Genomic DNA, 15,217 nt, shown 5'->3' on the forward strand with positions numbered 1-15,217 from the left:
GGCTAGGCCAACTGACGGTCTCAAGGCCTAGAAAGCTTTGATTCTCTGAGGAGGGCATTGGTCCAACCCCTAAATATTTAACCAGGCCAGCGCGAAATGGTGGAAGAGCTGTTTAGAAGGACCCTCGAGAGAGAGGAGGTGAAAGTAGGTGAATGAAAATGTGGCGGGGCTCTCTGGGGAATTTTCCATTATTGCTTGCTCTTGCTTTCCTTCTCCAAGAAAATGAGGGAACGCCTTGAATTGGAACATTGGCAAAATAGGCCAAAGGGAGGCCTCCTGACTGGCAGGAGGAGCGACAGGACGAGAAAACCCGTTCGGTTGTTTCCGTCAGTGCAATTGTGTGAACGGAGGAGGGGCCTCCAAGCTCTAACCCCGAGAAGGGTCCTGGCGCATTAGCCCTCGGACCACTCTTTCCCCATCTGCAAAATGGATCTTATAATAGTTGTGGTATTCGTAAAGCACCTTACTATGCACCAAGTGCTGTACTAAGTGCTGGGGCGGATACGAGATCTTCACGTCCCTCATGGGGCTCACAGTCTAAGTAGGAAGGAGAACAGATTTTGAATCCCCATTTTGCTGATGAGGGAACCGAGGCCCAGAGATGTTAAGTGACTTGCCCAAGATCTCACAGCAGAGTAGCGGAGCCAGAATTAGAATCCAGCTCTTCTGACTCCCAGGCCTGCGCTCTTTCCAAGTATTTTTATCTCTTCTCCCTCCCAGGGACTGTGGCTAGGTGACGTTCCTATGATTCATTTCGAAGATGGGAACTTTCTCTCAGAAAATGTATTAGGCAACGTTTAGATGGGAGAACTAGAATGAGCGATTGCATCAATCCCCTCTCCCCGGACTACCGCACCCTCGCCCCACACTTTCTCCAGCTCAGAGCCAGCGCAGGGGCTCTGTAGCTTCTCCGTCAAGCTCATCTCCGTCCCTCATTCTTTGGACATCCTCCCAAAACCGGGTCCGTCACTTTCTGGAAACCTTCAGACACGCTAAATAAAAACCCAGTCTTCCATGTCCAACTGCAGGCCTCCATACACCACCCCAGGAGGATCCCGCAGGTGATCAGTCCCAACGGTCAGCCCCCCAGCCCGACCGGCCATTTTGTATCCCAGGTACCTTCAGAGTGTCCCCCTTGGTGAAGCCCAGCTCGTCGTTCTCCGTGGCCTGGAAGCTGTACAGGGCGACGGACTCCATCCTGTGCAGGCGACCGCTCTTTTCTCTGACTTTAATCCCCCCGGGTCGCAGCCGCTCAAGTGCTGAGGAAAAGGCTGGGACACGACTCCTCCCCCGCCACCCTCAGCCTGAGGCGGTCAGTCCCTGGCAGCCGTAGGTCCAGTTGCCGCGCTCACACCCTGCCCCTCCACTGCCGGGGCCCTGCGTCCCTCCTGCGGTGACCCCCCTCCCGGCTCCCCTCGCCCCACCACTGTGGCTGGGACGGCCCAGAGAGTCTGCCTTTGGTGCAGCGAGACACGGGCTTCCTGTTTCCTCAGTTGAAGGTGAATGTCAGGATTTTTTTTTTTTAAGTCGAGAGCAAAACTGCTGCTTATGAGAGCGCATAGCAGGAAGCCACTATCATGTCATCGGGCTGGATATTCTGTGGTGATTGAGGGCCAGAGCCCCACCCAATCCTGGCCTCTGAGGCTGTGGAGATTACAGGAGGCCGGCCTCTTGACCGGGAAAAAGGTTTTTCCATAGAGTTTTCCCCTGGAATGGGGAGTAAAGTGGGAGGACACATGGATCTCGCCCTGTCAGGTCTCCTCACGCCAGCGTGGCCTAGAGGATAAAGCACAGGCCTGGGAGCCAGAGGAACAGGGTTCTAATCCCGGGTCTGCCACTTGCCTGTGTGTGACCTTGGGTAGGTCACTGAACTTCTCTGTGCCTCAGTTTCCTAAATTGCAAAATGGGGATTCAATACCTGTTCTCCCTCCTACTTAGATGGTGAGTCCCGTTTGAGGCAGGATCTTTGTCTGGCCTGATTAACCCTGAATCTACCCCCATCAATCAATCAGTGGTATTTATTGAGCACTTGCTATGTTCAGAGCACTGTTCTAAAGTGCTTGGGAGAATATAATGCAAGAGAATAAGCAGATAAATTCCCTGCCCACAATGAGCTTACAGTCTAGAGGAGGGGACAGACATTAATATAAGAAATTTACAGCACTTAGAATAGTGCTTGATACACAGTAAGTGCTAAATAAGTACCATAAAAAGTATTTATTTAGGATGGGACCCCTCCTGACTCTTTTTCATTCATGTCATTCATCATACCTGGATCTCATCTATCTCACCACGGACCTCTCGTCCACGTCATGCCCCTGGCCTGGAACGCCCTTCCTCTTCATGTCTGACAGACAATTATTCTCCCCCACTTCAAAGCCTTATTGCGGGCACATCTTCTCCAAGAGGTCTTCGCTGACTAAACCCTCATTTCCTTTTCTCCCACTCTCTTCTGCATCACTCTGAATTGCTCCCTTTATTCACCCTGCCCCCAGCCCCCCAGCGCTTATGTAAATAGCCATAGCTTATTTATTTATATTAATACTTGTTCCCCCCCTCTAGGACAATAAACTCAAGTGGGCAAGGGACATGTCTTCCAACTCTGTTATATTGTAGTCTCCCAAGCACTTAATACAGTGCTCTGCACACAGTAAGGGTTCAATAAAATCAATTGATTGATTGATTGATTGATGTCTCAGGCAGACAAGGAAGGCCAAATGGCAGTCTTTGAGACTAAGGCAGCCTGGTTTCCTGAGGATTATGACTTTGTGTGTCTGTTAGCAGATCTCCCACTCCCTTGATACCTCCCACCTCCTCCTGTGTTCACCGATACCATAGCCAGGGAAGTGACTGGGGAGAAAATGGCAGCCAGCACGCCCTTCCCTGCCCTGGCTTCACTGAGCCAGAGCTTCTTGAGTCCCACAGAGACCATATCCCTTCCAAAAGTACATCGCTTTAGGACGCCCGATAGGCCAGCCTAGGGGGGGCCTTCCTTCCATGGACAGATGTGATCGACTCCAGCCAGAGGAAAGCAGTTGGCCTAATTGAGGTGACTCTGAGGAATGAGGAAAACTCCTCGCTATTGGCTTCAAAGCTCTCCATCACCTTGCCCCCTCCAACCTCACCTTCTTTCTCTCCTTCTACATCCGAGCCCGCACACTTCGCTCCGCTGCCGTTACCCTCCTCACTGGGCCTTGTTCTCGCCCGTCCCGCTGTCGGCGCCTGGCCCATGTCCTACCTCTGGCCCGGAATGCCCTCCCTCCTCACATCTGCTAAAATAGCACACTTCCCCCCTTCAAAGCCCTACTGAAAGCTCACCTCCTCCAGGAGACCTTCCCAACCTGAGCCCTCCCTTTCCCTCTGCTCCTCCTCCCCTCTCCATCGCCCCAACTCCCTCTCTCTGCTCTACCCCCCATCCCCATGCCACGACACGTCTTTATATATACGTACATATTTATTATTCTATTTATTTTATTAATGATGTGTATATATCTATAATTCCATTTATTTATATTGATTCTATTGATGCCTGCCTACTTGTTTTGCTTTGTTTTGTGGTCTGTCTCCCCCGTTCTAGACTGTGAGCCCGTTGTTGGGTAGGGATTGTCTCTATTTGTTGCCGAATTATACTTTCCAAGCACTTAGTTCGGGGCTCTGCACACAGTAAGTGCTCAATAATTGTGACTGAATGAATAAATGAAAGGAAGAGCCATGATTTGAGGAAAATATTCCTCTTCCATTGTTCGGCCTGCTTTCTCCCCTGTCCTTTTCAAACCAGGGAAATACGGGACCAGAAAAGGAGGTTAGGCCCACCCAGCCTGAGGGATTGAGGTTGTCCCAGGTTAAGGAACCGGATGTTCCGGGTGGTGTCGTGCTGGGGCTGCAGAGGAAGCTAGGAGGGGAGGGGATCATCGTCCAGACCCGAGGTTGCGGTGGCCACGGTGGGCAGGAAGTCCTCCCCTCCCCACTGGCTCTGACCAACTGGACTTCCTCAATCCTCTCCCAGGTTTAAGCGTCAAACAAGAGGAAATCAATCAACGGTATTTATCGAGCACTTACTGTGTGCAGAGAGCTTGGGAGAGTAGAATTTGGCAGAGTTGGTAGACTCGTTCCCTGCACGCGATGAACTCACATTCTAGAGGGAGTGAAACCTGCAGTGGCGGAGGAAATGATTCATCTCTCCGAGAGTCCATTTGAGCCTCTGAGGGGTGGTAGGCCTGCGTCCATATCCCAGTATCCTATGGACAGAGATCTCTGACTCTCTCAGACAGCAGTTCTAAGCTCACAAAGAGAAGGAGTGAATGAGTGGAGGAGAAGGGGGGAAAGGAGACAGTGAAGGATAGGGGAACTCAGGTGGATGGTGGGTTCTTGAATTTGAGATTGCCTCCCGCCACCCCCTTCCCTCCACAATTTGGGGTCTTTGGACTGCAGGAAGAAGGCAAGTACCAGGCTCTGAAAGAAGATTGAGAAGAGCCTCCTCTAATTCTGCATTCTAGATGTTGCGGGCTGTTCAAATGTGGTGCTTTGGTGAGTGTTTCCCCCCCGTTGACCCCTGTTCCTTCTACGGGAGTCTCTCCTGTCCCCAACTCATTTCCTCCACAGGTGCTTTTTGGTGGTGCCTGTCCAAGACCCCGCTTATAGTAGAGAATCCCAGTGTTCCTCTTAAAAGGATTGCCTTCTGAACAAATTTTTTCCCAACTGGAGAAGGAGACATTGTGCTAAACCCAAAATACTTTTTGTGATGAGAAAATGCCTAGCATTACTTGCTGAAATTTTCTCAAATCAACCAAATACTGGATTTTTGTTATCACATTCTAATGTGATATAAAGAGACAGTGTCTGGTGTTATCAAAACTGAAATCTGACCATCCTATCTTAGAAACACTGTGAAACCCCCAGAGAGCGAGCCTTAAGAGGACAAGAAGTAATTAAGGCAGAATGTCTTGACATCCTCAATTCTGCTAAAACACATGTTTTCTCTCACTGTGGTGGTTGAGACTCAATGGAAGAATTAGGAAACATTCTCCCCTTCTAGACGATTTGCTTGTTATGGGAAGGGAACGTGGCTGTTAATTCTGTTTTACAGTACCCTCCCAAGCACTTAGTACAGTGCTCTGCACATAGTAAGCACTCAATTAATACTATTGGCTGACTGACTGATTCTTCTGGCAGAAAGAACGTCCAGCTCCACCACTTTTCTGCTGTGTGACCTTGGGAAAGTCTCTTCAATTCTCTGTGCCTCAGTTACCTCATCTGTAAAATGGGGATTAAGGTTCTTAGCCCCAAGTGGGCCATGGGCTGTGTCCAACCCACTTAGCTTGTTTCTACCCCAGCACTTAGGATAGTGCTCGGCATATAGTCAAAACTTTAAAAAAAGCCATAAAAGAAAAAAAATTAAGTCTGTATGGATGTAGCAAGACATGAGGTTGGAAGAACCAGGTGGGCTTGGGAGTGAGTATAGGAAGATTGTTTAATGTTCTATGTTATAGGAGAACTGTGAATCAAGCAATCAGTTCATCAGTGGAGAGCTTTCTGTTTGCAGAGCACTAAACTAAACACTTGGGAGAGTGCAAAACAACACAGTTGGTAGACTCATTCCCTGCCCACAACAAGCTTACAATCTAGAGGAGGAAAATCAGGGGTTGGTTCTCCCTGACCAGTCATTAGACCAGACAAATGTATTCTAAACTCACATGAGATGGGAATATGGGGGACATGGAGCGTGGCTCAGTGGAAAGAACACGGGTTTAGGAGTCAGAGGTCATGGGTTCTAATCCTGGCTCCGCCATCTGTCAGCTGTGTGACTTTGGGCAAGTCACATCACTTCTCGGTGCCTCAGTTACCTCATCTGTAAAATGGGAATTAAGACTGTGAGCCTCACGTGGGACAACCTGATTACCCTGTATCTACCCCAGCGCTTAGAACAGTGTTTGGCACATAGTAAGTGCTTAACAAATACAAACATGATTATTATTATTATGTGTAGAAGAGGGACATTTTCAGCAATATCTCCTCTTTTCCTCTGTTTTTGGTTGAAGAAAATTGAGCAAAATGGAAAAATTTATTTTCCCCAAAAGACTTTTTTTACCAAATCACTTGTCTCTTTGGGTGACAGTTTATTTCTTCTGTGTCTTTGAGGTGGTAAGCTTCTTTAAAGCAAATATGTCTACAGTTCCTTTGTGTAGATATTTTTCAGTTTGATGAGAGATCATCTTTGAATAAGCTACCCCTGATTTGGGATGACCGTGGAATTGTCCAGTTTCTTGGGGTTTGTTCTAGTTTTAATTCTTGTCTCTTGAGTCCTGAAACAGCTTTCTGGGGTTGTAAGGCATACTTTTACAAATACAATTATTATTATTAATAAGACTTCCTCTAGCAAGGTAGACATCCTGGGAATGGAACTTGGGAATGGACTGTGTACTGTAAGCTTGTCCTCTAGACTGTAAGTAAGCTCTTGATGGATAGGGAACGTGTCCACTGGTTCTGTTATATTGTACTCTCCCAAGCCCTTAATACAGTGCTCAGCACATAGTAAGCGCTCAGTAAATACCACTGATTGATTAATGGAGAGTGGCTGAATCTGAGGCAATCTGGAGGGCAGGTGTTCAATGAGGAGTGAAACATGGCTGTGATTTCTCTCCCTCACCAGAAGCCTGATAGATGTTTATAATAATAATTATCATGGTATTTGTTCAGCACTTACTATGTGCCAGGCATTGTACCAAGCCCTGGGGGGATACAAGCAAATGAGGTTGGACATCCCACGTGGGACTCACAGTCTCGATTTCCATTTTACAGATGAGGTGAGTGAGGCACAGAGAAGTGAAAGGACTTGCCCACAGTGGCACAGCAGACAATTGGCAGAGTGGGAATTAGAACCCACGACCTTCGGACTCCCAGGCCCGGGCTCTATCCACGACGCCATGCTGCAAGAGACCAGTGAGCCAGGCCCATCGCAGGGCCTGAAGGAATTGATATTTTGTGATAAAATTTAATGGTGCTTTTCTCTTGCGGTCTCCGCCGCGCTTGGGTGGGTGGAGACGAAGAGTCACTGCCCAAGAGGGAAGAATGGATGGTGGTAACGTCCTGGCAGGCAGACGATCACCTGCCTCAGCCATCACTGAATCCTCCCCTTCCTATAGCAGTTGCCATAGTGGTACTAATTCTATTTAGTAATGTTAATGTTAGCAGTAGCGAGAAGAAGCGTGGTCTGGTGGATAGAGCATGGGCCTGAGAATCAGAAGGACCTGGGTTCTAATCCTCACTCTGCCACTTGTCTGTGTGACCTCGGGCAAGTCACTTCATTTCTCGAGGCCTCATTTACTTCACCTGTGAAATAGAAACTCCCAGGAACAATGGTATTTAATGGTATTACATTTTATGGCAATGGTATTTGTTAAGCACTTGTGTGTCCTTATGCCTTCGAGTCACCTCCGCCCCATAGCGACGCCATGGACACATCTCTCCCAGAACGCCCCACCTCCATCAGCAATCGCTCTGGTAGTGGATCCATAGAGTTTTCTTGGTAAAAATATGGAAGCGGTTTACCGTTGCCCCTTTCCGCGCAGTAAACTCGAGTCTCCACTCTCGACTCTCTCCCGTGCCGCTGCTGCCCAGCACAGGTGAGTTTTGACTCGTGCAGATTGCCTTCCACTGGCTAGCCACTGGCCAAGCTAGGAATGGAATGGACAGGCCTCTGCTTGACTCTCCCTCCCTAGTCGAGACTGGTAGAGTACTGGAAACTCTCCAGCTGCAACCCTGAGAGGGGAGTTAAACACTTACCATGTGTCAAACAGTGTTCTAAATGCTGGGGTAGGTACAAATTAATTAGTTTGTACACAGTCCCTGTCCTGCATGGAGCTTACAGCCTAAGTAAGAGGGAGAGGGGGAAGAGAGGGAGAGAGAGGGCACCGGGAGAGGAAGCAGGGACAAGATACAAGGGCTCCCTCTGCCCTTTCTAGTCTAGGCACATTTAAGTAAGCCCTCTTTTTTCCACTCTAGTGTCTTCATCTTTTTTTTTTTTTGGATGGTATTTGTTAAGTGCTTACTATATGCCAAGCACTGTTCTGAACACTGGGGTTGATACAAGCTAATCAGGTTGTCCCACGTGAGGCTCACAGTCTTAATCCCCATTTTAGAGATGAGCTGAGGCACAGAGAAATTAAGTGACTTGCCCCAAATCACACAGCTGATAAGTGGCGGAGCTGGGATTAGAACCCATGACATCTGACTCCCAAGCCTGAGCTCTTTCCACTGAGCCACGCTGCTTCTCATATCTTAGCTGGGTCTCTCCACTAAGAGGGAATCCCAGGGTAGGGCAGGGACGAGAAACAGCAGGGCCTAGAAGAAAGAGCCGGATTCTAATCCCGGTTCTACTTATCCTTTGCGTGACCTTGGGCAAGTCGTTTAACTTCTCTGAGCCTCATTTTCCTCATCTGTAAAATGGGGATTATATCCTATTTCCTCTTACCTAGACTGTGAGCCCCATGAGGGATAGGAACTGATAATCTTGTATACTGTATGTTGCATCTACCTTAGTGCTTAGAACAGTGCCTGGCACATAGTAAGTGCTTGAGAAGCAGGGTGGCTCAGTGGAAAGAGCCTGGGTTTGGGAGTCAGAGGTCATGGGTTCAAATCCCAGCTCTGCCACTTGTCAGCTGTGTGACTGTGAGCAAGTCACTTCACTTCTCTGGGCCTCAGTGACCTCATCTGCCAAATGGGGATGAAGACTGTGAGCCTCCCGTGGGACAACCTGATGACCTTGTATCTACCCCAGCACTTAGAACAGTGCTCTGCACATAGTAAGCGCTTAACAAATACCAACATTATTATTATTATTAACAAATACCGTTAAAAAAAAGGATGGGATGCAGGGTGGTGTCTTGTCATAACTCCAAGATCTTGCATAAGATGAGAACGTCATAGGCATTTGCATTACCTCTTGTGTAGGGAAGGATTCTCCCTCTGTCTCTCTCTCATCCTTCCCTACACAAGAGGCAATACAAATGCCTCTGACATATGCATATGTAGAGAGATAGAGAGAAAGAGAGAGAGAGCCTGCAGAGAGAAAACAGATGGTGCTGCTGGTCAGGGGGTTGGGTTCAGCTGAAAAGAGCAGAGCCAAACCAAGCCAAAGTGTCACTACCACACTGTGGCCAAGCAAACTCCATCCGCTTGGGCGGACAATATTTCCTGTTTTCAGGCCCACTGCGGTATTTGAGACTCTGGCTTATCCTTGATTGTATTTTCCTTTCTGTCTGTCTCTCTCTGCTCTCTTTCCTTGGCCTGCCCTTTCCTCCCCACTTTGGTGCGTGCCCTCCCTGTCCCCATCTCCTCCTTCCCTCCTCCTGTTCTTCCCTCAACCCATCTTCCACCTTCGCTAGACCAAGTCAGTGTCTGCTGGGATTTCCCTTTGTAGGTGGAGCCCGAGATAAGTGCAGCAGACCCTCCTTCCCGGGCCCTACCTCCCTCCCAGGCTGTTTCCTCTGGACACTACAAGCCTGCGGGCCTGAAAGTCCTTCCGTGCAGGCTTCCGGCCTTGCCTCTGGCGGGATCTGGGGTTGGACGTATTGCCGATCCACTCCTCGTTCCTGGACCTCCCAGTTCCACAGTTCTAACCCTCCACAGCTCCACAGCCCCCCGGTTCCCCTTCTCCACAACTGTGACACCCCCTAACCCCACAGGTCCCCAGCTTCCTACCTTCACAGCTCCACAGCTCCAAAGCACCCCTGATCTCCAGGTCTTCAGCTCCCCCAGTTCCCCACCTCCGCAGCCCCCTACCTCCTCAGCTTCCCAACTTCCCAACTCCTCGGTTCCCGACCCTCTCGGGGTCCTGGGGGCCACCAGCTCTCCCCAGATGGGGATGCAGCTTCCCCATGGAGCTTATCAGGGAGAAGCAGAAGGCCGGGGCAGGAAGCACCTGATCCGGACAACAGTGGATGGGCTCCAAGAAACGTCCAGCTGTCCGTGGGGCCGGCGGCGAGGACGTTTCTGGTGGGCCCCCTCCCAGGGACACGTAAAGGAAGCCGGGTCGGTGGGACGGAGCCGGTGATCCTTGCCAGAGACTGGCTAAGCCCAGCTGAAAACCTGCAGGGGTTGCAAACAACCAGGGCAGGGGAAAGAAATAACTGCTAGAAACCCAGGGAAGAAAATCGCATTTGGCAGGACAGGCTGACTGATTTCGTTAACGTGGTGATGTCGGCTTGATTTCATTCCCAATCTGAGCTGGTAGATTGCCATGAGACAGAAACCTCATTCTTATCAGCCTTGTCCTAATATACCCCGGTCAGTGAGGGGACGTGCTTAGTGCCAGAAATGCTCACAGCCTGAGGACATTCAAGATCAGCAAAGGGGATGGTGTTTTTTTAACTTCACTGACATTCTTATTTGCCTGATTTTGTTTAGACCCAACCTAACTTCTCTCAGGGTCCGGGACCATGGGCCTAGAATATTAATTTATGACTTCATTAAGCACACTTACTATTCTTCCCCTTTAGACGGTAAGCTTGTTGGGAGCAAGGAACGTATAGGCTAACTCCGTTGCCCTGTCCTCTCCCAAGTGCTTAGTTAGGTGTTCTGTACATAGTAAGTGCTCAGTAAAGGCCAGTAATGATGATGATGATTATAAGGATTGTAAGCACTGGGATAGATTCAAGGGTATCAGATTAGGCACAGTCCCCTTCATACACTTATCTTGCCCCTATTTTGCAGATGAGGAAAGTGAGGCCAAGAGAGAGGTTAAGTGACAGTTGGGACTAGAGCCCAGTTCTTCTGACTCCGAGTCCTGTAATCTTTCCACTACCCCGACTGCCTCCCCATATTTGTGTAGCTGATATAGACTGACCCATTTAAGGAGTCCCAGGCAAAGGTATGCTGTAGGGAATTTCATTTCAATGGGATACCTGTTAGACATCTGAAAGAGGTTTCAGTGACGTATGTCTCAAACAATCACGTCTACCTGGGCTTCAGGCAGGGAAGCTGAAAATGTACTAGCAATTCTGTAATAATAATAACGATGGTATTTGTTAAAACAGTCAAGGACTGTTTTCAGAGCTGGGGTAGTTACAAGCTCAACAGAGTGGATGTAATCCATGTTCCACGTGGAGCTCCCAGTCTTAATTCCCATTCTGCTAATTTTTGCTTATTTTGCTTATTTTGCTAATGAGATGTACATCACCTTGATTCTATTTATTTGCTATTGTTTTAATGAGATGTTCATCCCCTTGATTCTATTAATCGCTACTGTTTTTGTCTGTCCGTCTCCCCCGATAAGACTGTAAGCCCGTCAAAGGGCAGGGACTGTCTCTATCTGTTACCGATTTGTACATTCCAAGCGCTTAGTACAGTGCTCTGCACACAGTAAGCGCTCAAAAAATACTACTGACTGACTGACTGAATTTTCTAGATGAGGTAACCGAGGCACAGAGAAGTGAAGTGACTAGCCTAAAGTCACACAGCAGGAGAGTGGTGGAGTTAGGATTAGAACCCAAGTCCCTGTGACTCCCAAGCCTGTGCTCTATCCACTAAACCATGAGTTTTGCTGTAACCCTCCGGTTCTGCAGGGAGCTGGAGCCAGGAGTCAGAACCAGGGAGGGACCGGGAAAGAACGGCTACCAAGCCAGTTTGGAGGGAGAAGTAAGTATTCTGTAAGAGGCAAGCAGAGCCGCTTGAGTGTGAGGTTTTCTAATGGTATTTGCTAAGCGCATACTAGGTGCCAAGCACTGTTCTAAGCACTGGAATAGATACAAGGTAACCAGGTTGGACCCAATCCACAGCGCACATGGGGTTTAGAGTCGTAATCCACATGTTACAGCGAGGTAAGTGAAACACAGAGGAAGTGAAGTGACTTGCCCAAGGTCACACAGTTGACAGCTGGCAAAGCCAGGACTAGAGCCCAGGTCCTTCTGACTCCCAGGCCCGTGCTCTATCCACTAGACCACACTGCTTCTCTGTTTCCATTCATCTGTGGGCTCGGTGTGGGCAGGGAACATGTCTACCAACTCTGTTACATTGTACTCTCCCACACATTTAGTAATAATAATGTTGGTATTTGTTAAGCGCCTACTATGTACAGAGCACTGTTCTAAGCACTGGGGTAGGTACAGGGTCATCAGGCTGTCCCACGTGAGGCTCACAGTCTTAATCCCCATTTTACGGATGAGGTAACTGAGGCCCAGAGAAGTGAAGTGACTTGCCCACAGTCACACAGCTGACAAGTGGCAGAGCTGGGATTCGAACTCATGACCTCTGACTCCCAAGCCCGGGCTCTTTCCACTGAGCCACGCTGCTTCTCCAAAGCATTTAGTACAGTGCTCTGAACACAGTAAGCACTCCATAAATATGATTGATTTCAAAAGACGTGTTGCCCTTCTAAGAGAAAGGCGGTTCTCCCTCTTGATTTGGTAGGTTCTGGTGAGTGAACAAGCGAAGAACAGAGTCTGGAGGGCCTGGAATCTGGCAGGTGTCCATACAATAATAATAATAATGTTGGCATTTGTTAAGCACTGGGCTTGGGAGTCAGAGGTCGTGGGTTCTAATCCCAGCTCCGCCGCTTGCCAGCTGTGCGACTTTGGGCAAATCACTTCTCCGTGCCTCCGTTACCTCATCTGTAAAATGGGGATTAAAACTGTGAGCCCCACGTGGGTCTACCTGATCACCTTGCATCCCCCAGCGCTTAGAACAGTGCCTTGCCCCTAGTAAGCGCTTAACAAATACCACCATTCATTTATTTTATGTGCCAAGCACTGTTCTAAGCGTTGGGATACGAGCTAATCAGGTTGTCCCACGTAGGGCTCACGGTCTTCATCCCCATTTGACAGATGAGGGAACCGAGGCCCAGGGAAGGGAAGTGACTTGCCCACGGTCACCCAGCTGACAGGAGGCGGAGGTGGGATTCGAACCCACGACCTCTGACTCCCAAGCCCGGGCTCTTTCCACTGAGCCACGCTGCTTCCTCGTGCTGTAGGCATCTAGCCAGACACAAGAGGGCAGGCTAAGTTTGCCAAAACCCAGTCAGACCAGTTGCCGTTTCTCAGCCCATAGCCTATGAAGTGGAAAGCGTACTGAATTATTCGTTCATTCATTCAGTCCTATTTATTGAGCCCTTACTGTGTGCAGAGCACTGGGCTAAAGGCTTGGGAAGTACAATTCAGCAACAGAGACGATCCCTGCCCACAACGGGCCCATAACCTAGAAGATTATCTCACGCGGTCGATCGTATTTATTGAGCGCTTCCCCTGTGCAGAGTACTAAGTGCTTGGGATAGTACAGTATAACAATATAACAGACACATTCCCTGCCCACAACGAGCTTCTTCATTCGATAGTATTTATTGAGCGCTTACTATGTGCAGAGCACTGTACTAAGCGCTTGGAAGGTACAATTCGGTTACAGATAGAGACAGTCCCTGCCCTTTGACGGGCTTACAGTCTAATCGCGTCCAGAGGGGGACATGGACATTAGTAGAAGTAAATAAATAGATTGCAGGTATGTACATCAGTGTCGTGGGGGTGGGCGGGGGAGATAATAATATAATGTTGGTATTTGTTAAGTGCTTACTATGTGCAGAGCACTTTTCTAAGCGCTGGGGTAGATACAGGGTAATCAGGTTGTCCCACATGAGGCTCGCAGTATTAATCCCCATTTTACAGATGAGGGAACTGAGGTCCAGAGGAGTGAAGTGACTTGCCCACAGTCACACAGCCGACAAGTGGCAGAGCAGAGATTCAATCCCATGACCTCTGACTCCCAAGCCCCGGCTCTTTCCACTGAGCTACGCTGAAGATGAATGAAGGGAGCAAGTCGGGGCGATGCGGAAGGGAGATGAAGAAGGCCTTCTGGAGGAGATGTGCCTTCAATAAGGCTTTGAAGCCGGGGATAGTAATTGTTCGTTGATTATGAAGAGGGAGGGCATTCCAAGGCCCAGAGGCAGGACTTGGGCAATAGGTGAATTAGATGTTCACGCCCCAGTAATTAACCAAATTCATCCGCTTGGCCATACTTTAGTGTTCTTCGTATGTGCTAATGAATAATAGGCTTGTACAATACAGTTGTACAATATTTTATATATAGTACAGTAGTCATCATTAAGGGTATTTACAGAGCGCTTACAGTGTGCAGAGCACAGTGCTAAGCACTTGGGAGAGCACAGTGCGACAGAGTTGGTGAACACGTTCCTCGCCCATAGTCAGCTTACAGTCTAGAGGGGTACACAGAAGTTAATGTAAATGAATGTTCTATGATATACAATTTGTAGATAGGTACATATTATAATGTCAGTCAGTCAGTTGTATTTATTGAGCACTTACTGGGTACAAAGCCCTGGACTAAGCCCTTGGGAGAGTACAATTCAGTGCGTCTGTTTACTGTTATATTGTACTCTCCCAAGCGGGAGTACAGTGCTCTGCGCACAGTAAGTGCTCAATAAATATGATTGAATGAATGAATTATAGACATATTCTCTGCCCACAACGAGCTTACAGTCTATCGAGTGTAAGTGTTTAGGCTGGTAGTGGGAGAGGAGTGAGGATAGCTAGGAGCGAGAGAATTGAATGAGTGCCTTAAAGCCAATGGTAAAATATCTGTTTGACACGGAGATAGATGGGCGAGCAGTGGAGGACTTTGACAAGTGAAAAGGCCGCACACAGCATGACGTTTTAGAAAAATGATCTGAGCAGCAGAGTGACGTATGGACAGGGGGAGGGGAGGGGCTGAAGACAAGAAAGCTGGGAGGTCAGTGAGGAGGCCGGGGAAGTAGTCAAGGCGGGACAGGACAAGTCCTTGGATCAGCGTGATAGCAGTTTGGATGGAGAGGAAAGGATGGATCCTAGAGATGTGAATGTTTTGCTTCATTGTGTCTCTAAAGCATTCCTTCCGTCCAGCCGGTCGATGGTTTTCCCATTCATCAGCTCGGTTAAACAAGTGATTTCCGTGGTCCCGAAAAGCAGTATGAGGCCACTCTGGGAGATACTGAATAACCACGATGATGGTTATTTACACCATTCAAATGACGGGCTATGTGCCAGACACTGTCCAGAGCTTTGAACAGCGTTCAGCACTTAGAACAGTGTTTGACACATCGTAAGCACTTAACGAATACTATCAGTATTATGTGCTAGAGTAGGTACAGGATACTCAGGTTGGACCCAGTCCCTGTCCCACATGGGGCTGCCAGTCTTAAATCCCATTTTACAGATGAGGAAACTGAAGCACACACCGG

At 48.7% G+C, this 15,217-nt stretch overlaps 1 protein-coding gene and 1 non-coding gene across 2 annotated transcripts in view; both read right to left on the reverse strand.

The window, feature by feature from the left end:
• Positions 1–1,384, reverse strand: part of LOC100079295 (GRB2 related adaptor protein) — a 104,785-nt gene extending 103,401 nt beyond the window's left edge. The window contains exon 1 of the mRNA XM_029058338.2: positions 1,120–1,384. Within this exon, the coding sequence (XP_028914171.1) occupies positions 1,120–1,197 (78 nt within the window). The 5' untranslated portion in view covers positions 1,198–1,384. The remainder of the gene's footprint in view (positions 1–1,119) is intronic.
• Positions 1,385–7,631: 6,247 nt separating this feature from the next.
• Positions 7,632–7,768, reverse strand: LOC114809911. The gene has a single exon (XR_003757682.1). It is a non-coding gene; the product is annotated as a small nucleolar RNA SNORA7 (small nucleolar RNA).
• Between the last annotated feature and the right edge of the window lie 7,449 nt (positions 7,769–15,217).

This window comes from Ornithorhynchus anatinus, chromosome 2 (assembly GCF_004115215.2).
Source record: "Ornithorhynchus anatinus isolate Pmale09 chromosome 2, mOrnAna1.pri.v4, whole genome shotgun sequence".
Lineage (NCBI taxonomy): Eukaryota > Metazoa > Chordata > Mammalia > Monotremata > Ornithorhynchidae > Ornithorhynchus > Ornithorhynchus anatinus.